We start from the raw sequence: 26,970 nt of genomic DNA, 5'->3' as shown, positions 1-26,970 counted from the left end.
AAGTCTTAAACCATTTTAGTAACAATACAAATATAATACAAAGTCAAAAAACAATACAAAATCTCATCAAAGTCTGTTATAGGCATGGTCTGTTCTAAGGCAAAACATTCTCCTCTGGCTGTTGAACTGTGAAATTCAGAACAAGTTATCTGCTACCAATATACAACGGGTATTGTCGTTGGGTGCATGTTTCCATTTCCATGGGGAAAATTTGAAAGGAAAATGGGTCACTGGACCAAAATAATTCTGGAAACCTGCAAGGCAAACTCCATTGGGTTTCAAAGTCTGAGAATCATTTATCCTTGGGGCTTTAGAAAGCAGAACTCCCACCCTTCCCAAGGGCCTATGAAGTGGCCTTCCTCTCTCCAAATGTTGGGAAGAGGGCTGCAAAATTGGGGCACATTGAGGGGGCCCCCTTTCTCTTAGCTCCATCCTCTCCAAGCAGGTTAACCCCCAGGATCTGTGCCATCTTCAGGGCACATGCTCAGCCCCTCCAAAACAATGGAGTGATGGTCAGGCTCCCCTTGATTTCAGCTTTATGTGCCTCATATTCTCTGAGGTGTGGGGCACTGAAACTCTTCCTAAACATCAAGGCAGAAGGTCTGCCTTCTGCTTCTGGGGCAAATTCACCCTTCCTACATGGATGGGTGGGTCTACTCTCCTGGCCCAAGATTTCTTGGCTTCAGACTTTAGCTTCCATGGATCTGCCTCTGAAATAATTTTCCCTTCAGTCTGTCCCTTTTAGTCCAGATTGGCAATGGTTCTGTTCATAAAGGTCTCATTAGAACTTCATTGGTTTTCCATGCCATATATAGGAACCATAGCCATCAGATAATAGGACTTCCCACAAATCCTCGCTAGAAAATTCCATCTCTAATCTTAGCTTATCCCATAATAGCTGACTGCTTCCAGGTTTGTTTAAATTCTCACGGGGGGCCCAATTCCCTGGGGTCTCATGCTAGTGGATCTTTAATTTCACCTATTATATCTTTCATTTCCATAATATCTGCTATTTTACTTTGTATGCTTTCAAAATTCTTCTTTGTGCTCACCCATATAGTATTCTTTATTTGCTATCTCCTCGAATTGATTTAGGAGACTTGTTTGAACATCTTTGATTCATTGTTTGAAATTTTGTAACTCCCCTGACTTTTTAATTTGTTCCTTTGACGGAGCCATAGCTTCACGCATTTTAACATGCCTTGTGATTTTTTCATGCTATATGGATGTCTAATTGTTTTGACGGGTTTATTCTGAAGGTCAGTTTCTCTCTTTTCTATAAAATCTTGCTTGTTGATTTGGTTTACATTAAGGCTCTTCCTTAACGATTGGTTCCTCAGTATCTTCCAGCCAAAACAGGGCAGGGTACCTTTGCAGGGGGTGTAGACTAGATCCATAGGTACCTGGGTGAAGGTCAGGAACAATTCCAAAAGCCACCCCCCACACACTCCTTTTTTCACTGCTTGTCACCATGCTGCCCTTTCAGGCCTACTCAGCATGTGGTGATTCCCCTAAGCCTACTAAGGCAGGCTGTCATGCTCTTTGCCAGTTCCACATCTGATGCAGTTAAAACAATACTGCCTGGCAGCTTCTGACCAAGACAGGTTGAAACAGGGGGATCCTGTGTTCTAACTTTGCCCACCAGTATCTGCCTCAGTACTGAACTATCCCCCTCTGTACTTGGGGCAGGGTACTCCATGGTTGACCACTCTATAGCCACCCCACTGGCAAGGGCCGAGGAGCCTTCCTCTGCAGTATGCACCCAGTATGCATATAATTGGTTCTTAATTTCTTATTCCTTGAGTCAGGGGTGGCGGAAATGGCCAAAGTCTTCCTTTCCTACTGTAGTCTTGTCCTGGTTATCCTTGGTTCATTAGAGCCCTGAGAAGTGTTTGCCTTTTTGAAGTACTGGTCTTTTGCCGTTTTGAAGTGTTGGTCTTTTTTAACTTGGTCCCTGTTGTAATAAACTTCAAAGTCAATTTTAACCAACTTCAAGATAGGTAATTTTAGTCCATCATCTATTTTCTGTACATCTCTTCTTATATCAGGAAAACTCTGGATAATAAATGTTATATTTAAAATGTTGGCATTCTCTGGACTTTTTGGATCTATATTAGTGCATTTCTGGTAAACAGTATAAATTTTTTCAAGGAAAGCTGAGGGACTTTCCTTAGTGCTTGTATTGTTCACTTTTTTTGCAGACTTGCAATAATCTACTTTTTATAATAGTCTAATTTAGCCTGGTCATCAGCATTATTTGGACTCCTTTCAGGATCCCTTACTGGTATTGCTAAACTTGCTTCAGCATACACAGGGTTGTTAGGATTTTCTCTTTATTTTGTATCTTTTCCTGTTTTGCTTTTTCCATTCGAATTTTCCAGTCTTCTCCTGTTTTTAAGGTATTTAAGAAAGACTGAATTAGCCCAATTTGGGTTTTAGGTTGTTAATATTAAACAGTGAACCTTTTATTTTCTTAGGGTCTTCTCTAAAGACTAAGTTATATATATATATATAATTTATATATAAATCTGTAGAAAATAGGGTGTGTGCATATACAAATCATTTTGGTCCTCCCTGTTTGTCTGCTCCTGCAGGCGCTTGCTGGAAGGGTAGACGTTTTGTTGGTGGTTCAGTCGCTGGTCTTAAGGAGCAGTTTGGCTGAACTGATTACCCTGATGGGTACAGGAGAGGTAGCCTATTTCTATCTTAGGCAATTTACCTCCAGTAAAGGGGGATACAGAAGAGGAGTTAATAAAGGTTTTATTGAATTTTCTGGACTTGAATTAGGACATTTTTCTTTTCTCTGCTAGAGATTTTATTAAATTTTATTAGTGTTGACTTCTGGGAGAGACAAAAGATTGAATATACATCATCTCACCCCATTTCTGCCCTTTTTTGCAGAATAAATCTAGTTATAATTCAATGTTCTTTTTTCTATGGAACCATTTTCAAACCATTTTTCTTCATTTTTAATCATATTGATATTAAAAAGAAACAAATTTTTTCTTTTTTTCACATGTTCATAACTAAAATCTTAAGTTTTAAAAATGGTGCGACAAATCGGAATGATATTAGAATTAGAATTTCCACATTTAGAGAATTTTAGTAATCAATAACTAGCTAGGAACGCTTGAACAACATAAATGCAGTAACACCAATTAACAATTAACAGATACTTACCACTTAATATATTTAAATAACATACCAATTAACAGTTAAACAGACACTTAACACTTACTACATACCTTAATAACATAACAATTACCAATCAAACAAACTAAACATTTACTATGTATCTAGCACTAAATATATATACAATGCTTCAAGATTCAGGAAAGGGCAGTGGTCAGAGCAAGGGAGATTGTTCTGGAGGTAGGACCTAGGACTTCAAATTCTGGTCCAGGGGCCTCAAACACCTTACTGACCTTGAATCCTGGTCCAGGGGCCCCAGTCCACTGTGCTGCTTTCCCCAATCTACTTTTACATTGTTGACCTATTCATCTATTTAGACATATGGATTTGGAACTGTTTCTTCTTTTGAAGCTTCCAGGTGCCAATGAGCCTGGGGCACCAGCAGGGCAAGACAAACCTGATTGCTGAGCCTCTAGACCCAGCAGGGTCTAGGTGCCTCAGAAGATTCGATTACCATGCTTACCTCTCCTGGTGGGGCTCCACTACTATGGGGAGTCAGCCTCCTTATTTTTTTTGGACTTCTATCCCTTTTTGGTCGCCAAACTGTTACTGATCAAACATGGCGTTCTCTGCCTGATGCGCATAATAGCTAGTCTATGACACCAGGGTTTCAAAGGAAGAGATTATTGCTATATAAAACAAAAACAGGTGGCATATAACAACCTTAAAATCTGACTCCCCGAAGTGCTGTAACACCAAGGGTTTTATAGTATCAAAATATGGGCAGGTTTCAGGATAATGAGTATAATGGCTTACGATAACAAAATTTGAGATCTAATTATTTAGCATGTGCAGGTCAATTACATGCCTAGCCACAGAACATCTGTAAGAAAATGGTGGCCTTAATATGATGGGCATGAATTTTAGTATGATAACAATGTATAGATCAGTTATACGTTAAAGTTTAAGCTACTACACATGTCAGGTGACCATTTTTAGTTAGATCTAGCTTTGTCTTGTAAGATAGTTTGGGAGTTGGAGTAGGTTAGTTCTGGGCTGACTTAAGTTCCTTCATTAATAAGTATTAGAAGCTTGCCTTTGCTCTCATAAGACTCTAAACTTGTAAAATAGGGTAAGGGGGTACATGTGGGGCCAGTTATGAGTTTTTTTACAATCACAAGAAAATGTTATATCATTATACAACCATTATTAAAAATCAAGGGATCTGGATTACAGTTCAGTGGGTTTCAGTAATTTCAGGTATTGCTTTTGGCCAGTCTACAATGTACTAGCAAGTAAGAAAAAGGCATCTATATAATGATTCCATTATCCTAATTATTTGTAATTCTTAATTTCTCAATTACAATTTCCTATAATGGAAATCATAGCTATTTGTCCTTTTGTGTCTGGCTTATTTCACTCAACATAATGTCTTGGAGGTTCATCCGTGTTTTAATATGTACGAGTACTTCAGTTCTCCTACAGCTGAGGAACCTTCCATTGTATGAATAGACCACATTTTGTTGATCCATTCATCTGTTGGTCGAGGTTTCTTCTGAAATTATTTATCGGCCTCTGGGTTTTAGGTCTCCTCCCATTTAAAAAAATAGCTATATACAGTATTTTCCCCCATTTATTTCCAGCAGCTTGAACTACAGTTAAAATGTAACAGACATTTGGAAAGCTGCATTTTGGATGTCAGGGAATTTTGATATTAACAAAACCACCATAGGCCTGTTTTCTGATCCATTTCAGTGGCTCCTTCATTATTACCCATGATGCTTCATATTCATGCCTTCGTCCTGAGTGGCTGGACAATCTTAGAAAAAGAGCTAAATCTCTGGAGTCAAGTTCTCTGTTATAAGATGGATTAATGACAGATGCCCAAAGCGTTTTTACATATTTTACTTAGTTGGGGAGTTAAAAGCAATTATTAGAAGTATTTCAGATGAAAGATACCATAGCATATGAGACTTGACACACTTGGCACGCCCAGAAAGTTTGCAAATAACAATATAAATGTGTTGTTAAAGAGGGATTAAATTCCTTTATAAACTGAAATCTCCTTGTCAGGCCCTTGAATCGGTAAATATGTTGTCTATTTTCAAAATCAGGTTTCTAAAAGCAGTTACCTACAGGGGCATTTATGCTAAATACACAGAGCTGTTTGTGGAGGTTAGTGTAAGGGCTAGTTTTCACATATGTATCACATTTTAAGAAGCACCAACCATGTCACTGATCCAGAACATAATAGCTCCTAACTTTTGGGAAAAGATGTATTTCCTTGGAAATTTTAAACTATAGGGTGCTAAAGGATAATGAGGAATCACGAACAAGCGGGTTTTCAAGATAACTTTCACTGTCATTTTACCAACAAAAATATAATAAACTCATGTACATGAAAATGATATTGATACTATTCCAATGTCTATTTCCTGCTGTAGAAGGAACTATCTAGGGGAAATGTCTTGTGTTATATAATCTTCAACATAATTCACCTCAAAAATTGAATGACTTAATAATAAAGGGTTAATGGGGTAGCATGGATTAAGAAGATGTGTGTATATGTGTGTAGGTGGGATTTAACAAAAATGTTCTAGGGAAATGACAGGCATAATTGAAAAGCCTAGTAATCCCCTTCTCTTTGATTTTCTGCAGCACTTACGATCTGTATGACTCATTTGGCATGGGTGAATTGTCATGCAGCTTCTCATGCATGTATTTCTTGTCTGTGTAAGTAGGAGGTGAGCTCCTGTAAGGAAGTTCCCTGCCGCGCTAAGCCTATTGCTTTGTACATAACCCAGGTGTATTAATCATTGATTGACATGTACATTTGCAAGGAGGAGTCCGAGATACACTTAAAACCTTTATTCATTGATTTACAAAATGTACAATATTTACAAAATTTAGGCATTAATCCCATATTGACATGAAAATACTATAAGGAGCCTAAAAATAAATGTGGCACAGAGGCTAATATACACATTGCTGCTCTTTGCACGTCCAGTGCCACTGATAGTGGGATTTAATTGGAGATTTAATGTGGTGGAAAGGTCAGATGACTGGCAGGTCCTGGATCTTCCACATGAATGGCTCTTCCTTGGCTCCTTGAAGCCGGAGATGGTAAGCACATCACTTTGTTTAGGAATTGAACACAAGCCATTCTGATATCCAAAGCCAACTGGATGCATGCAGGCACATCTGTGCAGTCACCAGTCACCCCCTGGGTGGTGTGTGAATGTGCACCACTGTGGACCTGCTCCCTGCACACCAAAGCCAGAGAGGCTTGATATGGCCCCCTTCTCATTATTAAGAACCAGCATTTGGATGTTGTCTCTTATTCAAATAGCATGCAGTACTTGGAAAGTGTCAATGGAGGGTGACCATGCACAAAAATGGTACTTGTAGACAGCTACAACATCAAAATTTCATTACGTCTTATAGCATCTTTAGATGCAGGACCATTCTGTGTCTTCTTTTAGCAAGAGGGATGAATGAGGAAGCCATACCCACCCCACCCTTCCCAAATATCATCTGGGGACATATGCAAAATGGCTTTTGTGGACTAACTAAAATCCACAAATAAGATGGGCAAATTCCCATAAAGTCAGGCCTGACAGTTTTCTTAAGGGTAGTAATTTCACCTCCCCTTCCTCTTTGATCCCGCCTCACCCATATATCCTAATTCTAAAAAGGTTTTGCATTTTGAACTTTGAGCCTGAGTACCTTCATCAGTAGAAAGTGTGAATACTAGGAATATATCTTATAAGGTTCTTGAGGGGATTATATTAGGTAAAGTGCTAGCACAGTGCCTGGCACACAAGAGGTGCTTAATAAATGTCTTGCTTTTTCTCCCGCCACTTCCCCCTCACAACTGTGAGTGACCAAAGTCTGAATTAGATAATTTATATAAGCGTTACCACTGTCAGTTCATATTTGGTCCTTAAGGGCATTTCATTTTATGAACCAGTGATATTTTCCTGTGGGGGCAGAAGGGCCCTGACAACAGTCTCTGTATCAGCATTGGCTCCACCAAGTTTTATGTAGACACACCCCATAACCCTGCACAGAAACACACATCAGTGTTGGTCACCGCCTGAATTACTCCTGGGACAGCGCCACTGAGGAAGCCGTGAACAAAAGCCTTAAAGCAAACACGCTACTCTTTCTCACAACATAAGTTAACTTCCTCCAATACTGGTGCAAGAATAATAGATCACTTTCAACAAACATTCAAGCTCTGCCACTGTTGAAAAAATAAGTACTCAATCTGATCATCTTGTTCAGAATAAAGGATATCTTACAGTATATTTTAGTTTATAGTTATGCCATACAAAAATAAATATCGTATAACGATTTACAAAGGAGAAAAAATAGTAAATTGAGGTGCCAAAAATGAGAAAGATGGTGAAAGTTTCATCATTTACTTCAAAAGCAACTGACATGAAACTGAAACTGATCCCACCACAAAGTTGGGTGGATCTCCTTATTCGTCTCACCATCACCCCACCTGTTCTCATCCCAGCATACCTTCTTTCTCTATCAGTTATGAGACAATTCAATGCAGAACCTTCTCACTAAAGTCGCTGGAGATTTGGAAGTACAATGGGGAGGGCTCTTAGGATAAGCTTCAGTTGTAGGAAGAAACAGGCTGAGCCACATACTCAGCCTTTAGGGTAAAGCAGCATCAACCCCCACCCATCTACTTCTTTTCATACCAGAAATCATCTCTGGTAGATTAGCTATGCTTAAGAGAATCCTACCTCGAGAAAAAATACCGTATCCTGATTTGGGACTCTTTGGACCAGTGCTAGTCCCATTGTACCAGGTAGAATCCAGCTTCTCGGGGAGCTTAATTCGATGCCAAATCAAGGCAAATCTCACCAATTGTATGAAGGGATAAACCTAGCCACTCTGTAGATGTTGATTCCATTATAGTGAGAGAACATCCTTCTCTGGTACTCCTACCCACACTTCATGCTTCTATGATTACCTTTTTATTTCCCTCACAAAGAGAGGAAATGTGAATCCTACCATTAGGAGAAGAATTTTGGAGAAATTGCTTCATACCTTCCTAGTGAGAATCTCCAAGGAAATAGTCCATCCATCTTGAAGTAGAAGTTTTAACATTCTAAAGCTATAAGTGAATTTATGAGTGTATTTAAACCAGTGGCTTTTTACTTTCCTCCTGTAAAACACATACTTATGCATATCCATATAACATATCGCCTAACATCTCAGGCGGGTTGCTGGACCACCTGAAACTCATGAATGCATTTCAAATTAAGAACCCCAGATCTTAAATATATAACTATTTCTTGGAGCAAAAACAAAGGTTTGTGGCATACAATTCAGGGTCTGTATTGGGGGCAGGTTGGCATCTATGGAGTACTGGCTAGACTTGAAATGACCACATTGACACAATGCGTGTTCCTAATGGTATGTGACGATGCCCGGCCAAGACGGTTTTCGTGAGCTGTGTCTCGAACATGTGACTACTGTCAGGCCAGGGACTCATGCGTGACCGTGGACCACTGTGATTGATTCCCATGGATTGCTACTGTAGACGAGGCCCTCAAGATGCTATAAAGTGAGTCCCCACCACACCCACAAGCAGGACACAATCACTGACATGCAGTGCGGATTCCCGTTTGTCTGATTTATAGGTGACGTTGTAACAAATGTGGCATCCGTTTCATTTCGGGGGATTGGCAAGTTACAGATATTGCCTTCACAACAGGAAGTGCAGACCTGGAAAAAAGAAAGAAAGAGAAAGATGGGTGACGAAAAGTCAGCAGTCCTTAGGAAGTGGGAGTTTTTGAAGGAAATGTCTCTCTCATGGCAAGACAAATGAAAATTACCTATTCTACCAAGGAGACGCCAGTCTGCATTTAGAAGAGTGGGATGAGACTTCAAATGGAAGCAATATGGTCAAAATGAAAACTCCCAGGACTAACTTTCAAGATCTGGGTTCTGTTTTTCAAGCACCGCTGTGTGGTTTTTATAACTTCACAATCTTCCTAGGGCTCAGCAACTCTATCTGCGAAAAGGGGATTTTAATACTTGGCCTACATTTTCAAAGAGGCTCTTTCTGACTACTTGAGGAAGCTGTTAAGAGGGTAAACTTTTACTTGCCAACTTTTCACAGGGAAAGTGAAGTGACAACTCAGATCATCTAAACTTGAATATTTACTTTCCTTAGAACTGTGTGCATACTTATCTCCATTCTCAAAACCAAGTTTAAAGAGTTTACATTTATGCAGTTATTCCTGCTTTATACTGTTTAATTCATAGATCATAAGAAAAAATAAACCCAAGGGTTATTGACGGAAATTATTTTAAGCCCCAGCTACTCAAAATGTGGTCTATAGACCAGCAGCTTCGGCTTCACAGGAGCTTGTTAGAAATGCAGAATGTTATGCCCCTCACCAGACCTAATGAATTAGAACCAGCACTTCAACAGGAGCCAGGATGATTGATATGTACAGTTAGTTTTGAGAAGCCCTATGATGGTTCATATCCCATACAGTCACCATCCTGCAGAGACTTACATCTGGTCACAGTTGTCATGGGCTAGGAAGAAAACATAATGTTGAGAGATTGGAAGTCAGAAGTGAGTTCGAATTCTGTCTAGCTGTGTGGCCTGAGCACATGACATAACTTCTGTGATTCTAAATGTCCTTTGCGGTAAAGTAGCTACAGTAATGCCTGAGAGCCAAGCCCGGCTTGCCAGTGGATATGCCCAGGAGGGGCATGTGTGTGGGGGTGTTAGATAAAGTTCTTGGTTTTACCTTTCATATCTCAAACCAGGATCAAGTAAACATATTTTAAATTTTAATTCTTAGTGTATTTGAGAGGTTGATTTAAAATTAGGCTTCTGTCCTCTTCAGGTAGAGAGACCCCTACTGATAATATAAATCCAAGGTGTGAAGAATAGAAGTTGCCCCAGAAAATAGCCTGGGAGAGAGGTGGGAAGACTCTAAATAAAGACCAAGGCCTCCTACGAGATCATACATACAGCTAGTCCTGCACCACCAGCAAGGCCATCAGCTGCATTCCCACCTCCAACCGCAAGTCGGGCTGTCTTTGATCTTAGATTCTCCTTCAAGGACACCCTCAAAGTTCAGTTTTAACTGGATGTTTCTGCATACAGGCACCAGATGAAGTTTGAGGGGAGCAAACTCACAAGGAGATGGTTCTATTGTCACCTACTCACATGATCCAAAAGCCAACAGATACCTTCCCCAATGAAGACTCACCACCCCCTCCTATCACTTTACAGGAAGTTAGCAAAGCTGAATTGCCTTGGCTATCCTCTCGGTACATCTGCAGTGCTTTACCATGATGAACACAACTGGTGATTTATTCCTCTTTCTTCTGGTAGCTTTAATACTTTATTCCGAGTGAAGAAAGGGCTTACAATAATTTGCAATACTCTCTTGGATGTTTACACAATTTATACCAGTTGTCCTATTGCCCTAGTATAATATTCTATTCTTTTAGAGCAAAAAGGAAAGGAAGTATCTTTTATAATGGTACAGAGACACCAAAAGCCAGCCTGCACAGGGGCATAAGAATTGGCTCAGGAACACTGATGTCTGAGGTGGAGGGAGGCCATCTGTGCTGGACCTGACACTGGTTTAGTTTCCCAGACCTTGTGCCCTTCATGCTCCGAGTCTCTGCAGCCAGTGGATAGGCACTCCTCCAGCGGCACGCAGCGTTTGGTGACAGAGATGCTGTTTCCCGTGACTTCCATTGTGTGCTGAGTATAGCAGTATCTGGTCTCTGTCAACAGAGCAAATGTTTTGATTTGAGATGGGAAAGGTTAACCCCACCTGCCTAAAAGGAAAACAGGCATGTCAACACCACAGACCCTGAAGGGATCTACCAACACAGCAGATAGACAATGCATTGAGGCTAAGTCCAATTCCAAAGCTCTCCTTTGAGAGAGTCTTCCTCTTTGCAATAGAAGGAGGATTGCCTTCAAGGAAGAAACAGTGGCTTACTCTTTGCCTTTTAACACATTTTGCCACCGTACTGACATCTTTTGGGGGGGATAAAGGGCTGGAAGGGATGATTTAGGATGTGAGAATCCAGTTTCCCAAGAGAGAGCACAGGGTTAAAAGAAAGTTACGCCATGACTCTTAGGGAGATGAAAGGCTGTGGCAGAGGCAGGTATACAAACGTGTGTTGGTGTTTTGGGGAAACAGCTATTTCTAAGCAAGGGTGGAACAATTGAAAATGGATTCATCTTATTTGGAGACATTTATAAAAAAAACAACAAAACTTGCCAGTGAGCCCAGCTGAATCCTAGAAATTCATTACAGAAGACACTTAAACTAAAAATGAGGGTTTTCTAAAACTGAGGAGTGTCTTTTCTTCCTACCCTGATTCCAGTCTTTCTTGTTTGATGGCTGATGAAGGCTGCATGAATTTCTAGAAGTTTCACCAAGTTTCAGAAATCTGAAAACTTGAGATTTCTTCCAAAATTCCATGAAGTTTATTATTGTTATTATTTGTAATTTAAAAACTCAAGAAAAACAACTTGGCCAGTATAATTCTTTAAGGTCTCCAGGCAGCGTTCAGCTTCCTAAGCCTGGAATTTAGGAGAATGCTCCTGCTTTACCTTTACATTAAAAGAGGAAATGAATAATTCCTAAGAAATGTCACTGAGCTGTTTTTCAACCTTATCTTGGATCCAACTCTGCATGTTTTATGTTTTGGATATTTAGTAGCGAATATGGAATTATAACCTCCTAAGATATTATTTATTAGGCAATAAAAATTTCTCCCACCAAGGTTCTGTCATGACTTTGGCAGCTTTTAACTTGGATATGAATGTCCAAAGAAGAAACCTTAAGAATTTTAGGCCCTGAGAATGAGCTAATATGAGCCACACTGCCACATCTTGAGAGTTATGAAAATTCAGGGGTTTTAACAAACTTCTCAGACATCCCCATTTGGCAGGAACACCAAGTAGCCTTGGAGAAAGTCTTGCTAAGGGCAGCAGCTTTCCTACTGGTTCCACTAGTGGTGGGTGGGCATGGGCAGAAGTCAGGGTGCTGCCCTCCTGAGGATGCTACTCCCAGCCTGCACCCCAAGCAGGATTTTGTCACTTGGACTCTGGACATGATAGTCACTCCTGTTTTTAGGATCTCACGGGGCTCCACTGGAGTGGGATAAATAAGGTCACCCCATGAACTCAGGAGAAAAGTTAAAGTTTTTTTTTTTTTTTTTTGTACCTGGCATTGATTCTCCCAAAGCCCTAACATATTTTAATATTAGAGTGATTGTTTTTTGTTTTTTAAAGCCCTTGGCAGGTTTTGACAAACGGAAGCCAGTGTGGCCCAAGAGACTGAACACATCTTCCAAAGAGGACTAGTTTACTTCTTTGGTAATTAGACTCAGTGGACATTTCTGGCCATGATAGGTGTACCTTCTCCTGTCCCAGCATCACATGTTTAAGAAAGCAATAAAAGCAGGAATGTTCTTATCTCTTGACTCTTCTTCATGTAACTAGGAGCAGCTGCCAGTGGTTTTATTGCCCCGAATATAAACCTGAGTAGATAAGATCATATGCTTATCGAATAAGTAAATCACTGTATAGTTTGAGTTTTAGAAATTCGATTTGCCCTCCAAGTAGTGAATTATCTTATTTTTCTGCCCATAGAGGCAGTAGAAACCTCTTAATAATTTATTACTGGGGAGCTTATTTCATTGAATGAAAGTAGAGGCAACAACTGATGGAAATCTCTCTTCAGGAAAATATGCCAAACTTTGCTATCTAAGAAGCCAATCTTTACCTTTCTTGGAGGGGTTAGTGGGGATTAGTGGTGAGACTGCATAATAATTTTTTTCTTTATTTCCCAAAGTCCAACTCATATAACAAAGATATACTAAGAACGCTCTCATCACTTCCAGCAGTAGAGACCTCATTTCTGAAGCATCAATCCCTAAAAACTCTCCATTCCACTGATCTTACAAAACCCCGTTAGAGGTTATGAAATGTTAATGCAGAAAAAGTTCCTGGGTTTAACAAGTCTTCTATGTAAGTTTTGGAAATGCCCAAATAAAGTTAAACAGGTTTCTATCACACACAACTTATATAAGCCTTAAATACATATTGTGATCCCCAAGAGGGGGGCAGCACAGGCAACAATTTCCCATGGACCACATACAGCTTATCTTTAGACTGTGGTATTGATAAAAACCAAGTTTCCGCTACAGAGTGTTGCACTCCCTGCATTCCGAGTAATCCTTTGGTTAGTAATGAGGTTATGTGAGAATCAAGCCTGCTGATAACTTCATACTAAAAGAATTTCAAAGACTTTTATCTAAAAGATATAAGATAGGTTTGAGGGCGGGCGGCGGTGGCTCGGGCGGGCCGCGGTGGCTCGGGCGGGCCGCGGTGGCTCAGCGGGCAAAGTGCTTGCCTGCCATGCCGGAGGACCTCGGTTCGATTCCCGGCCCCAGCCCATGTAAAAAACAAACAAACAAACAAAATACAATAAAACAAGAAAATGTTTAAAGATGTTTCCCTTTCTTCCTTCCTTCCTTCCTTCTCTCTGTCTTTCCTTCCCTTCCTCCCTCTTAAAAAAAAAAAAAAAAAAAAAAAAGATAGGTTTGAATTTCGGCCTCTCAAATCTCATATTTTGCAACGGCATGGTATTCCCAGAGGTTGTGAAACAGAAGTCTTTTACTCTGAGACTCACAATCATTCAACTAAAAGCAGAACTGGGAAACGGAGTTTAGTCAACTACTGAAAAACCCAAAATACATTTTTTTAATGAAATTTATACAAACATACATTCCATTACCTTGCTCTGAAATTTTAAAAAGAGGTTCAAAGTTAACATTTTGCCTACCAGTACTCAATACAAGCAAGTGTATTTCAACAGAAGCTACATGAATGATTTGAATTAAATTTATATACTAAGACTGACCAACTCTCTGGGTAAAAGCTTTTCTTATCACTTGGTTATGCTCTGTGGTGCTGCTAGTTTGGGTTTCCTTACAAACAGATGCAATGATTAAAATGATGCTGCAGAACAATTCACCAGGTGTGAGAAAATTAATAGGGAGAAATAAGATTAATAACTACTATGAATCATATTGAAAAAGCGGCTAGTGACATCTGCTTGCCCTCTCCTGCCTCTGTGCCTTAGTGCACACTCAGCCCTTCAGAGCCCACTGTTCCACCTCAAGATCCTCCTCTTTAATGACTGTTCACCTAAATGTCCAATTCGATGCCTTTCTTCCTGACCTCACCAGATCTCTTTGTAGCACTGGACTCTACTACTTATAACCTCCTGGTGAGATTTTCCCATCCTTGGCTTCCACGTCTTGTGTTCCTCTAATTTTTCTTCTGCCCCTCTGGCTGCTTCTCTTCTGACACCTTCCTGCCTTGAGTGTTGAGATTTTCCTACATTCTGTCTCTGAACCTCTTTACACTCTTTATACTCCCTCAGGTGACCTCATCCAAACCACCTGTGGCACATCCATGTCTGAGTCTCCCTTGAGCTACAGAACAAAATTTCCTACTATCTCCTGACCATCGCCTCTAGCACCTCCTCCCACCTAATATGCCTCAAACCAGACCCATCACCTCTGTGCCTTCACACCTGCTTATTTTATCTTCTTCTGTTCTTCTCTGTTTATGGCATCCATAATCCTGGTACCCTGGACTAGAAACTTTGGAATCTTTTCTCCCTAAAAAAGAAGAATTTCCAAGTTTCCTGAAATGTCTCCCGTACCCATCTACTCTTTTCTGTTCCATTGTCCTGACAGCTCTCAACTCAGACTCTGATCATTTCCTATCTTCCTGCCTCTGATCTCTATTCTTTCTAATGTAGGTGCCAGACAGCCACCACAGATCTTACTGAAATAAAAGTGTGATCATGAAATGCAGTGCCTATAAAGCACCAATGACACCTCAGTGCCAGCAAGCCCTGAGTGCTGCACTGCTAGGCTTATCTGGCTCACCAGAGTGGCTAAAGAGGTGAGCCTATGCTTCCTACAAGCAACTAAAGCTATAAATTGGGTCATTGTGCTTCTCTTCTACAATCAGCAATGACATTTATAATTCAGGACTTGGTGTTGGAAACTCAGTACCTATTCCCTAGGGCTCTCTCCTTGATCTAGTCCTCAAACTACCTCATCATTGCCTACTAATTAACTTGAAACCAATACATTGAACTTTTGACCATTCTTTATAGCAGAAATGTTTGTGCATCCTCAGCTTGTCTAGGAAACCTTTGATTTTTCCTCCCCACCAGATTGGTATTAATCTTTTCTTTGTTCCAGGTTTTCACAGCACTTCTTAGCTCCCTTATTTTGTATGTTTGGCTTTCCTTCTAGACCAAGACTGAGTTTTGTTTGCTTGGCTGGTTTTTAAAAAAAAAACAAACAAAAAAACTATTTTCAGATAATTGTCAACTTAACATGCATTTGTAAGAAATATTACAGAAAGATTCCATGTACCCGTTACCTAGTTTTCCTCTAATGGTAACATCTTGCAAAACTATAGTACATCACACCAAGACATTGACATGAATGTAGTTCAGATACAGAACATGTCCGTCCCTGTGAAGGTCTCTTGTATTGTCCTTTGACAGCCACACCCACTTCCCTTCTATCCCCACCACCACTTTAACCCTTAATCTGCACTCACTAATCTGCTCTCCACATCTTTAATTCTGTCATTTCATGAATGTGATATAAATGGAATTGTCTTTTTGAATTTGGGTTTATTTCACTCAGCCTAATTCTCTGGTAATTCCTCTACTTTCATGGAAAATCAGCATTATAAAAGCAAGAACGAAAGGATATGTGTCCACCTACTTCAAGATTTTTCTGGTTCTGATTTTAAATCCTCAATTTCAAATAGATACTTTTCCTTAAAGGGAAGTATCCGCATTTTACAATTTAGAAGTAATATAATTTCCTTAGCTTAGGTATTTTCTAGAGAGCAAGACTTTTTTTTCCTTTTTTAATGCAATTTCGTTGAGACATATTCATACACCATATATAATCCATCCAAAGCATACAATCAGTGACTCACAGCATCATCACATAGTTGAGCATTTATCACCACAATCCACTTTAGAACATTTTCACTACTCAAGGGCAAAAAAAAAAAAAAAAAAAAAAGCAAGCCCAAAACATCCCATTCCACACCCCATCATTGATCCCTAGCATTGGTGCTACATTTGCTACTGCTGATGAAAGTAAATTAAGTTATTACTGTTAACTATAATCCATAGTTTGCAATAGGTACATTTTCCCCCACATACTAACCACCCTAATATTATCTCCTTGTAATAGTTTTGTACATTTATTCTACTTAGTAAACTTTTTATATTTGTCCTGTTAATCACAGTCATCGTTCACCACAAAATTTACTGAGTTATAGAGTCCCATGTTTAACTCTGGTGACCTATATGACTCTAAACTTCCCTTTTCAACCACATGTACTCACATTCAGCACTGTTAATTGTGCTTAAAATAATGTGCTAATGCCACCTCTATCCATTTCCATTTATTTTAATTCAACCTAGTTAAAAATTCTACACATCTTAAGCAGCTGCTCCCCCTTCTCTAGGCTCATTCTATCTCCTGATAACATATACTCTATATTCTATGCTGTGCCGGTTTAAACCTATTATGCACCCTCCAAAATTCATATTTTAATTCTGACTCAACACTCTGTGTGGAAATTTTTGATTAGATTATCTCCATGGAGACGTGGCATGCCCATTGTGGGTGTGGCCTTTTGATTAGAGATGTGACGCTACCCATTCCAGGTGGGCCTTAATTAGTTTACTGGAGTACTTTAAAAGAGGGAACATTTTGGATTGAAAGGACAGAGCAGATGTAGCTTCGTGGAGAACAGCTGTTCCAATGAACAGAGACACAGATGTTTGGAGATGCTCAGAGCCCAGCGTGTGTAGCATGAGATGTTAAGCCAGAACCTGGAGAGAGCCAAGGGACACCCTCCACACCCCTGTAGGAGCAGAGGCTGACCCATCGGTCTTCCTTGAATTAAGGTATCTTTCCCTGGATGTCTTAGTTTGGATACTTTTTATAGGTTTAGAACTGCAAACTTATAACTTAATAAATCCCCTTTTTGTATACTTTGAATCCTTCTAAGTTTATTAAGACCTGTTTTGTAACCCAGCACGTGGTCTATCCTGGAGAATGTTCTATGTGCACTTGAGAAGAATGTATGATATATTTGGGATGAAATGTTCTTTATATATCTGTTAGGTCTAGTTAATTTATCATATTAATTAGTTTATCTATTTTCATACCGACTCTCTGTTTAGACATTCTATTTATTGAAGAGAATGGTGTGTTTAGATGCTCTGTCTATTGAAGAGACTGGTGTGTTGAATTCTTAATAATGAGAGACATCTACTACTCCCTTCAGTTTTGCCCAGTGTTTGCCTCATGTACTTTGGGGCACCCTTGATTAGCTACATAGATATTTATGATTGTTACTTCTTGGTATACTGCTCTTTAACATATTGTCTTTGTTTCATAACATTTTTGCATTTAAAGTCTATTTTCTCTAATATTAATAACTATATCAGCTTTTCTTTGCTTGCTACTGGTGTGGAATCTTTTTCCAGCCTTTCATTTTCAACCTATTTGTAATTTTGGGTCTGAAATGATTCTCTTGTAAACAGCATATAGATTGATCATACTTTATATCCATTCTTCCAATCTATGTCTTTTGACTGGAATGTTTAATTCATTAGCATTCGACGTTATTACTGTAAAGGTAGTATATCAACAATTTATCCTTTGGTTCTTTTGTCAGATCTATTTTTTCTTTTAATCCTTTCAGTTACCCATACAGATAATCTTCATTATATCTTCCCCAAGTTTCTCTCTCCTGTCTTTATTTTTTTTTCCTCTTTGCATCCAGCAGAACTCCCTTTAGTATTTCTTGCTGGGCCAGTATCTTATTAGCAAACTCTCAGCTTCTGTTTGTGAATATTTTAAGCCTGTCCTCATTTTTGAAGGTCATCATTGCTGGATAAAGAATTCTTGGCTGGCAATTCTTCAAACCATTATCTTCTCACTACCAAGATGTCCGATGAGAAATCAGCGCTTAACTTTATGTGGCATCCCCTGAATATGGTGACTCGCCTTTCTCTTGTTGCTTGCAGGATTCTTTCTCTTTGTAATTTGACAGCCTGAACGTATGTGTCTCAGAGGGTCTATTTGGTGCGTCTTAGATGGTCTATTTGGATTTATTCTGTTTGAAGTACATTGGGCTTCTTGGATTTGCATATTTGTCTTTTATAAGATTTGGGAAATTTTCAGTCATTATTCCCTCAAATATTCTTCCTAGCCCTTTTCTTCTCCTTCTGAGACACCTGTAATGCATATATTTGTGTACTTCATGTTGTCAATCATTTGTCTGAGACCTTGCTGAAATCTTTCCATTTTTCTCCATCTGTTCTTTCGTCTGTTCACATTCGGTTGCTCTGTCTTCCACCTCACTGATCTTTTTTTTACCTCTTCAAATCTGCTGCATATGTGTCCACTATAACTTTTAATTTCATTACAGATATCATTTTTGTAAGTTTGTTATTTCTCTGTTTTCTCAAATTCTTCTTTATGCTCTCCTAGTATCTTCTTAATATGCTTTATTTCTTTAGCCACCTTATTGAAATTATTTAGGAGATTTGTTTGAATATCTTTTTGGGGGGGACAGGGGTGCATGATCTGGAAATCGAACCCAGGTCTCCCACAGGGAAGGTGGTCATTCTACCACTGAACCATCTGTTACACCCTTTGTTTGAACATCTTTGATTAGTTGTTCCAAATTCTGTATCTCCTCTGTCATTTTTATTTGAGTATTTGGCTTGGCTGGTTGTTAGTATGTTTCATAACTTTTTCTGTTATCTGAGCATAGGATTATCCTGGTAAGGTCATTTTGAAAGTTGGTTTCCTTCTCTTGTCTAAGATGTTGTTGACTGAGTTCATGTTAAAGGTCTTTGGTACTTGTATCATCAGTATTTCCCAGCCAAAACAGGACTAGGGTCCCATGCAGGAGGTCTAGACCACTTCCAAAGGGCTGTGAGGAAAGCAACTTCCCAAGAAGGCCTTCTCCCAGGTTTCTTCAGCAACCTATTCCTCATAGCCCTAAGAAAGGTAAGTTAATGTTTAGTCGTCTGTCCACTCTGGTTCTGAGATGGGTAGAAATAATGACACCATAGTGCTGTGTAACCTCAGATACTGGTCAGCAAAGTGAGATCACAGGATCCCACAGACCTAGCCCCTCCTGGTCAAATGCTACTGGCACCACTGTTTCTATCATGTCAGAGGCAGACCTGGCAAAGTGCATTAATAGTCTTACTTTTTAGGGCTGAGGGGACTAGGTAGCCAAAGAGCATTATCTGCTGGGCAGGCCAGAAGGTGCAGCTTAGGATGGGAAAGGGAAAAAAAAAAGAAAACTTTTTTTGGAGTCTTTCCTCCCTCTCCCAGGCCTTTTGGATCTGACCTACACACCCTGCACAGGTACCTGACCCTGTTTCAGCTAGGAAATACTGGGGAACCACTGTTAAAGAAGACCCTTAATACAAACCCAATCAACAACAAAATCCTAGACAAGAGAGAAAATGACCTACAGAATAAACCCATCAAGATAATTAGATACCTAGATGGCAGCAAAAATTAACAAGGCATACTAAAATGCAGGAAAGTATGGCCCTTCTAAGGAACAAATTAAAAAGAGATAGAGAGGTTCCAAGATGGCAGCTTAGTGCAGTGTGGAATTTAATTCATCCTCCAGAGCAGCTAGTAAATAGTGAGGAACAGAACAGAACAACTGTGGGGCCACATCAGTGACCAGACACACAATGTACACCAATCTGGACAAGTTGGACCAGCTGCGAGCCCACCCAGAACCATAAGTCCACCAAGCCATGGAAGTCGGCACCCCTTTCCCACAGGCTGCTTCCCAGAGGGGAAAGAAACACTTTACTAACAGCAAGGGGCTGAGCTCAACCAAGCTCCAATTGTGGAATTAATTAACAAATTTTGACTATTAAAAATAGGCCCACAGCTCAGCTAAATCTTGAATAAAAGCTAAAGTTACTAGTTTTTGCCCTGGTACAGAGGGGACAGGACTGATAGGGGCAAAAAAAAAACCCATAGACTTTTTAGATCAGACAGCACAAAATACTTGAAAAGGTCTGGACCCTAAAAAAAAAAAAAAAAAAAAAAAGAGGGGGAACATAGGACCTGGAGCTACACAGAGCAATGTACCAACTTAAGCTCCTGATTAGCAAACCCACAGTGTGGTCCTGCTCTGAAAAGGATTTTTTTTTCTTTTTTTTCTGGGTTTCTACTACTTAACTACTCTTTAGTAGATACAACAGCAAGGCTTCTCAGGCTCCAACTGCCTGAGGCAAGGCTGGAATTAAGCCTGTCTGAGAGATAAAGAAGCTGGTCAGGTGAAAGGTGGTAATTCCCTAGAGGCTGTGCCTTCCCCAGGAGAGGGGTGGGGCCTAGCTCAGGTGGAACCCCTCCCCCTTAAGGAATTCAGACCCCAGGGACTGAAAAAATGAAGCAATTAAGGCCAGCATACAATCCTCTGTCTCCACTATGCTCCCAGTAGGAAGAGTCTGCTGTACCACATCATTTTATGCTGGTGGGAACTGCAGGCAGACAAGCGCCACATACTGGAAAGGATAAGAAAAACACAACCTAGAAGCTTCATAGGAAAGTCTGTCAACCTGATGGGTTGCACCCTCAGGAAAACCTGATGTTGACTTTTTCCCCCTTGAGAAGAGGCCAGTCTGGTCTGGGAAAATCTGACTGGGGTCTATAATACCTAACTAGACCCTCCTAAGGAAAATATAGGCAGGGAAAGAAACAAGAACTGGAAAATTCTGATCTGTTAAACAAAACCTATGCTAGTGGTCTAAAATAAGCTGAACTGAATGTCAAAGAACAGAGGACAAAGCCATCCAGCAAGAAAATCCTATGGTAAAAGAATGAAAATCTCTAGGATAAACTAATTAAAGAAATTGAATGTCTAGATGCAGCAAAAACTAACAAATCATACTATGAAAATCAAAGATATGGCTCAGCAAAGGAACAAACCAACAATTCAACTGAGATACAGGAGTTGAAAACAATTAATTCAGAATGTTTGAACAGACATGGAACATCTCATCAAAACACAAATCAACAAATTGAGGGAGAATATAAAGATGACGGGGGTGAACAAAAAGAAGAAATTGAAATTCTGAAAATACAAATCACAGAACTTGCAGAAATGAAAGGTACAGTAGAAGAGATGAAAAAAACAATGAAAACCTACAATGTTAGTCAAGAGGCAGAAGATAAGATTAGTGAACTGGAGGATGGAGCATCTGAAATCCAACAAGCAAAAGAAAATAGAGGGAAAAGAATAGAAAAATATGAGCAGGGACTCAGGGAACTGCATGACAACACAAGCGCACAAATATATGTGTTGTGGGTGTACCAGAGGAGAAGAGAAGGGAAAAGGAGGAGAAAAACTAATGGAGGAAATTATCACTGAAAATTTTCCAACTCTTATGGAAGACTTAAAATTACAGATCCAAGAAGTGCAGCATACCCCAAACAGAATAGATCCAAATAGACATACTCCAAGACACTTACTAGTCAGAATGTCATATGTCAAAGAAAACGTGAGAATCTCAAAAGCAACAAGAGAAAAGCAATCCATCACATACAAGGGAAGCCCAATAGGACTATGCATAGATTTCTCAGCTGAAATCATGGAGGTGCGTAGACAGCAGGATGATATATTTAAGATTCTAAAAGAGAATAACTGCCAACCAGGAATTCTATATCCAGCAAAACTGTCCTTCAAAAATGAGGGAGACAAAAAAATCACTGAGAGAATTTGTGACCAAGAGACAGGCTCTTCAGGAAATACTAAAGGGAGCACTAGAGACAGGAGAGAGCAGTGTGGAGAAGAGTGCAGAAATGAAGACAATCAGTAAAGGTAAAAAGAAGAAAAATTAGCTGTAACATATATAATCCAAAAGGCAAAATGGTAGAAAGTACTGCCCTTACAGTAATAACACTTAATGTTAATGGATTAAACTCCCCAATCAAAAGATGCAGACTGGCAGACTGGGTTAAAAAACAGGACCCATCTATACGCTGTTTACAGGAGCTGCATCTTAGACCCAAGGATAAACATGGGTTGAAAGTGAAAGGTTGGGAAAAGATATTTCATGCAAACAACAATCAGATAAGAGCAGGAGTAGCTATACTAATATCCAACATATTAGACTTCAAATGTAAAACAATTAAAAGAGACAAAGAAGGATACTATGTATTAATAAAAGGAACACCTCAACAAGAACATATAACAATCATAAATATCAGTGAGACCATACAGTATTTGTCCTTTTGTTTCTGGCTAATCTCACTCAGCATAATGTCCTTCAGGTCCATCCATGTTGTTATATACCTCATAACTTATTAGAGAGATTGGTCTGTAATTTTCTTTTTTTTGTAATCTCTTTGTCTGGCTTTGGTATGAGGGTGATGTTGGCTTTGTAGAATGAGTTAGGTAGCCTTCCCTCCCCTTCAATTTTTTTGAACAAAATTCAACATCCTTTCTTGTTGAAAACACTCCAAAGGATAGGAATAGAAGGGAACAGACACTTCTCAGAAGAGCAAATGAAAATGGCTAAAAGGCATATGAAAAGATGCTCAGGTTCACTGACTATTGGGGAAATGCAAATCAGAACCACAATGAGACATCATCTCACACCCACCAGAATGGCCATTATCAATACAACAAAAATGACAAATTCTGGAGAGGATGTGGAGAAAGAGGCACACTTATCCACTGTTGGTGGGAATGTCAAATGGTACAACTGCTGTGGAAGACAGTTTGACAGTTCCTCAGGAAGCTAAGTATAGAATTGGCATATGATCCAGCAGTACCATTGATAGGTAACTATTCAGAGTACATAAGGGCAAGGACACTAAAAACATTAAAAAAATGGACATTTGCACACCAATGTTTAACAGCATTATTTACAATTGCCAAGAGATGGAAACAGCCCAAATGTCCATCAACAGACGAGTGGCTAAGCAAGCTGTGGTATATACATATGAGGGAATATCACACAGCTATGAAACAGAATAGAGTCATGAAGCATGTAGCAATGTGGATGGATCTTGACCTATGCTGAGTGAGATCAGCTAGAAATAGAAGGACAAATACTGTATGGTCTCACTGATATGAGCCAACATTAATGAATGAACTTAGAGAATTTCAGTTAAGAACGGAGGTCATCAAGAGATAGAGATAGGGTAGATATTGGGTAATTGGAGCTGAAGGGATACAGACTATGCAACAGGACTGACTATAAAAATTCAGAAATGGATAGCACAATACTTCCTAATTGTAGTACAATAATGTTAGGGCACCAAATGAAGCTGAATGTGAGAATGATAGAGGGAGGAGGGCTGGGGGCACATATAAAACCAGAAGGAAAAACAGACGATAAAGACTGAGATGGTATAATCTAGGAATGCCTAGAGTGTATAATGATAGTGACTAAATGTACAAATTAAAAAATGTTTTTGCATGAGGAAGAACAAAGGAATGTCAATATTGCAGGGTGTTGAAAATACATGGTCATTCATATTTTAAAACTTCCACTTCTATGTGAGACTAAAGCAAAAGATGTTTATTTGGTACAAAATTTATATTTTGAGTAGTGCATTTCCTAATATAAGTTACATGGACAGGCTAATTGAACACCATAAGTATATGGAACCTTGAATAGGGCATAAGATTTTGTAGGTTTGTCCAGTGTGATACCCCGATAAATTCCAGAGTGATTTGAATAGTGAATAAAGAAGTATTTGCAAAGTTCCCTTGGGGGAATGGCAAGATGGGGGGAAATTCAACTTCCCCATTTGGAGAATTCTTGATATTCTCACAAGCAGTGGGGACAACCAAATCAAGAGGCTGAACCCTCAGTCTTGGGGTTTGATCATATGAAACTTATTCCTGCAAAGGATAGGCTAAGCCTACTTAAAATGAGGCTTAAGAGTCACCTCCAGAGAACCTCTTTTGTGCTCAGATGTGGCTTCTCTCTCAGCTAATATGGCAAGCAAACTCACTGCCCTCCTGCTCTCTGTTTGGGACATGACTCCCAGGGGCTAAACCTCCCTGGCAACATGGGACAGAAATTCTAGAATGAGCTGGGACTCAGCATTAAGGGATTGAGAAAACCTTCTCGACCAAAGGGGGAAACATGAAACAAAATAGTGTCAGTGGCTAAGAGATTTCAAACAGAGTTGAGAGATTATCCTGGAGGTTATTCTTACACATTATATAGATATCCCCTTTTTAGTTTAAGGTGTATTAGAGAGACTAGAAGAAAGTGCCTGAAACTGTAGAGCTGTGCTCCAGTAGCCATGTTTTTGAAGATGATCATATATAGCTATCGCAACATGACTATGTGATTGTGAAAACCTTGTGGCTGATGTTCCTTTTATCAATGGTATGGACAGATGAGTAAAAATTATGGATCAAAAATAATAGGGGGGAAAATTTAAAAGAAGGGTCACTGAATTTGGATCAACTAATCAAAGATGTTCAAATTCCGAAATCAATTCAAGGAGATGACTAAAGAGAAGAAGGGTAGTAAAACACTGGGTAAGAATAAAGAAGAATTTGAAAGCATATAAAGAAAAATAATAGATCTTATTTAAAAGAAATAATGTAGCTGAAACTAAAGATATACCAGAGATACACAACAGCAGATTTGAAAAGGCAGAAGAAATGATCAGTGAACTAGAAGATACAGGGCATCGGAATATAAACAAAAAAGAAAGAATGGAGAATAAATGGAACAATGTGAGGACGGTCTTAGGGAAATGCTTGACAATATGAAGTACACAAATATACACATAGGTGTCCCAGAAGAAGAGAAGGGAAAAGAATGTTTGAGGAAATAATGGCTGAAAATTTCCCAACCCTTACAAAAGACATAGATATGCAAATTAAAGAAGCCCAATATACTCTAAATGGAATCATCTTCAAGATGTAGTGATAGGACTGGTTTTTTACACCTTAAACCCAAAGCACAAGAAACAAAAGAAAAAAATAGATAAATAGTACATACTCAAAATTGAATACTACCATGCTTCAAAGGACTCTGCCAAAAGGGTGAAAACGGGGCCAACACAATGGGAGAAAATATTTGGAAACCACATATCTAATAAGGGTTTGTTATCCAAAATATATAAAGAAAGCAAACTAAATAATAAAAAGATAACCAAATTAAAAATGGAAAAAGAGAAAAATAGACATTTTATAAAAGGAAACAAATGGTTTAAAAGCACATGAAAAGATGGTCACCCTTCACTAGCTATTAGGGAATGGCACACCAAACCCACAATGAGATATCATTTCACATGAACTATAATGGCCACTATTAAACAGGAAATTACAAGTGTTGGAGAGGATGTGGAGAAATAGGAATACTTACTGATGGTGGGAATGTAAAATGGTGTAGCCATTGTGGAGGATGGTTCCTCAGGAAGCTAAATATAGAACTGCCATAAGATCTGGCAATCCTGCTCCTAGGTACATACCCAGAAGAACTGAAAGCAAGGGCACAGGCATTTGCACATGGATGTTTATACCAACATTATTCATGAACTCCAAAAGATGGAAGCAACCCAAGCATCCATCAACAGATGAAAGGATAAACAAAATGGGATGGAGGCATACAATGGAATGTTATTTGGCCATAAAAAAAGGAATGAAGTCTTGAGGCATGTGACAACATGGATGAACCTTAAGGGCATTATATGGAGTAAAACATACCAGAAAAGGATAAATATTATAGAATCTCACGAACATGAACTACTTATTATTGTAAACTCATAGACATAGAATTTAGAATATAGGTTACCAGGAGATAGAATGAGGCTAGAGAATGGGGACCAGTTGCTTAATGTGTGTAGAATTTTTGACTAGGTTGAATTTAAATGAGTAGAATTGGGTAGACCTCTACAGTAGCACATTATTGTGAATAAAAGTAAGTACTTCCTTCCAAAGGGGAAGTTTAGAGGCATAGATGTCACTAGATGGAAAGCTAGTGAAACATGGGGTGTATCACACCGTGAACCCAATGGACAATGACTGACTAATACTACAATATAAAAATGTTCTACTTCATGAACAGATAAATGTGCATCACTATTACAAGGAGTTAATAGGAGAATGATATATGTGAAAAATGCCCCTCTTGTAACCTATGGACTATATTAACAGTGATATTCAAATTCTTTCCTCAATGGTAACAAATGTTCCACTCTAATGCTGGGGTCAGTAATAGGGGATGATAAAGGGTTTGGGATGTTTTCAGGTTTTCTCCCCTGGAGTAATGAAAATGTTCCAAAATTGGTCGTGGTGATAAATGTACAACCATGTTATGATACTGTGAGCCATGGGTTGTATACTTTGGATGGATTGTATGGTGTGTGACTGTATCTCAAAAATGCATTAAAAAAAAACCTAGTTAAATATGTTACAGAGCAAAAAACAAATCAATAAACAGAAATGTCTCAGCAAGTCAGGATGCCTTTCCTTAGCATCTTCTGAGCTGTTCTTACTAAATCTATCGGTAATCAGTGGCTTCAAACAAACCAGTAATAATCAGAAAAATATGTAGTATTAGCCATCAGTTAGACATTTTATATTTTAATCTAATGATAAAGTGCTTTTTGTTGTTAGAAAAATCTAGAAAAAAAACCAGAGCAAAGGACAGAGGGCTTAAGGGAAATGGG

The 26,970-nt window shown here is 39.1% G+C and overlaps 1 protein-coding gene across 24 annotated transcripts in view; it reads right to left on the bottom strand.

The window, feature by feature from the left end:
* Positions 1-5,980: 5,980 nt before the first annotated feature.
* The window catches only part of LYPD6 (LY6/PLAUR domain containing 6), a 252,582-nt gene continuing 231,592 nt past the window's right edge, over positions 5,981-26,970 (bottom strand). For all 24 annotated transcript variants that reach the window (XM_077153763.1, XM_077153765.1, XM_077153764.1 and 21 more), the window contains 2 exons: positions 10,787-10,917; positions 5,981-8,883 (listed from right to left, as the gene is read on the bottom strand). In XM_077153763.1, coding sequence (XP_077009878.1) covers positions 8,716-8,883; positions 10,787-10,917 — 299 coding nt within the window. In that variant the 3' untranslated portion in view covers positions 5,981-8,715. The remainder of the gene's footprint in view (positions 8,884-10,786; positions 10,918-26,970) is intronic.

The sequence above is a fragment of the Tamandua tetradactyla genome, chromosome 3 (genome assembly GCF_023851605.1).
Source record: "Tamandua tetradactyla isolate mTamTet1 chromosome 3, mTamTet1.pri, whole genome shotgun sequence".
In the NCBI taxonomy this organism is placed as follows: Eukaryota; Metazoa; Chordata; class Mammalia; order Pilosa; family Myrmecophagidae; genus Tamandua; species Tamandua tetradactyla.
Note: the sequence above shows the minus strand (reverse complement) of the source record. Positions and strands in the feature narration are given on the sequence as shown.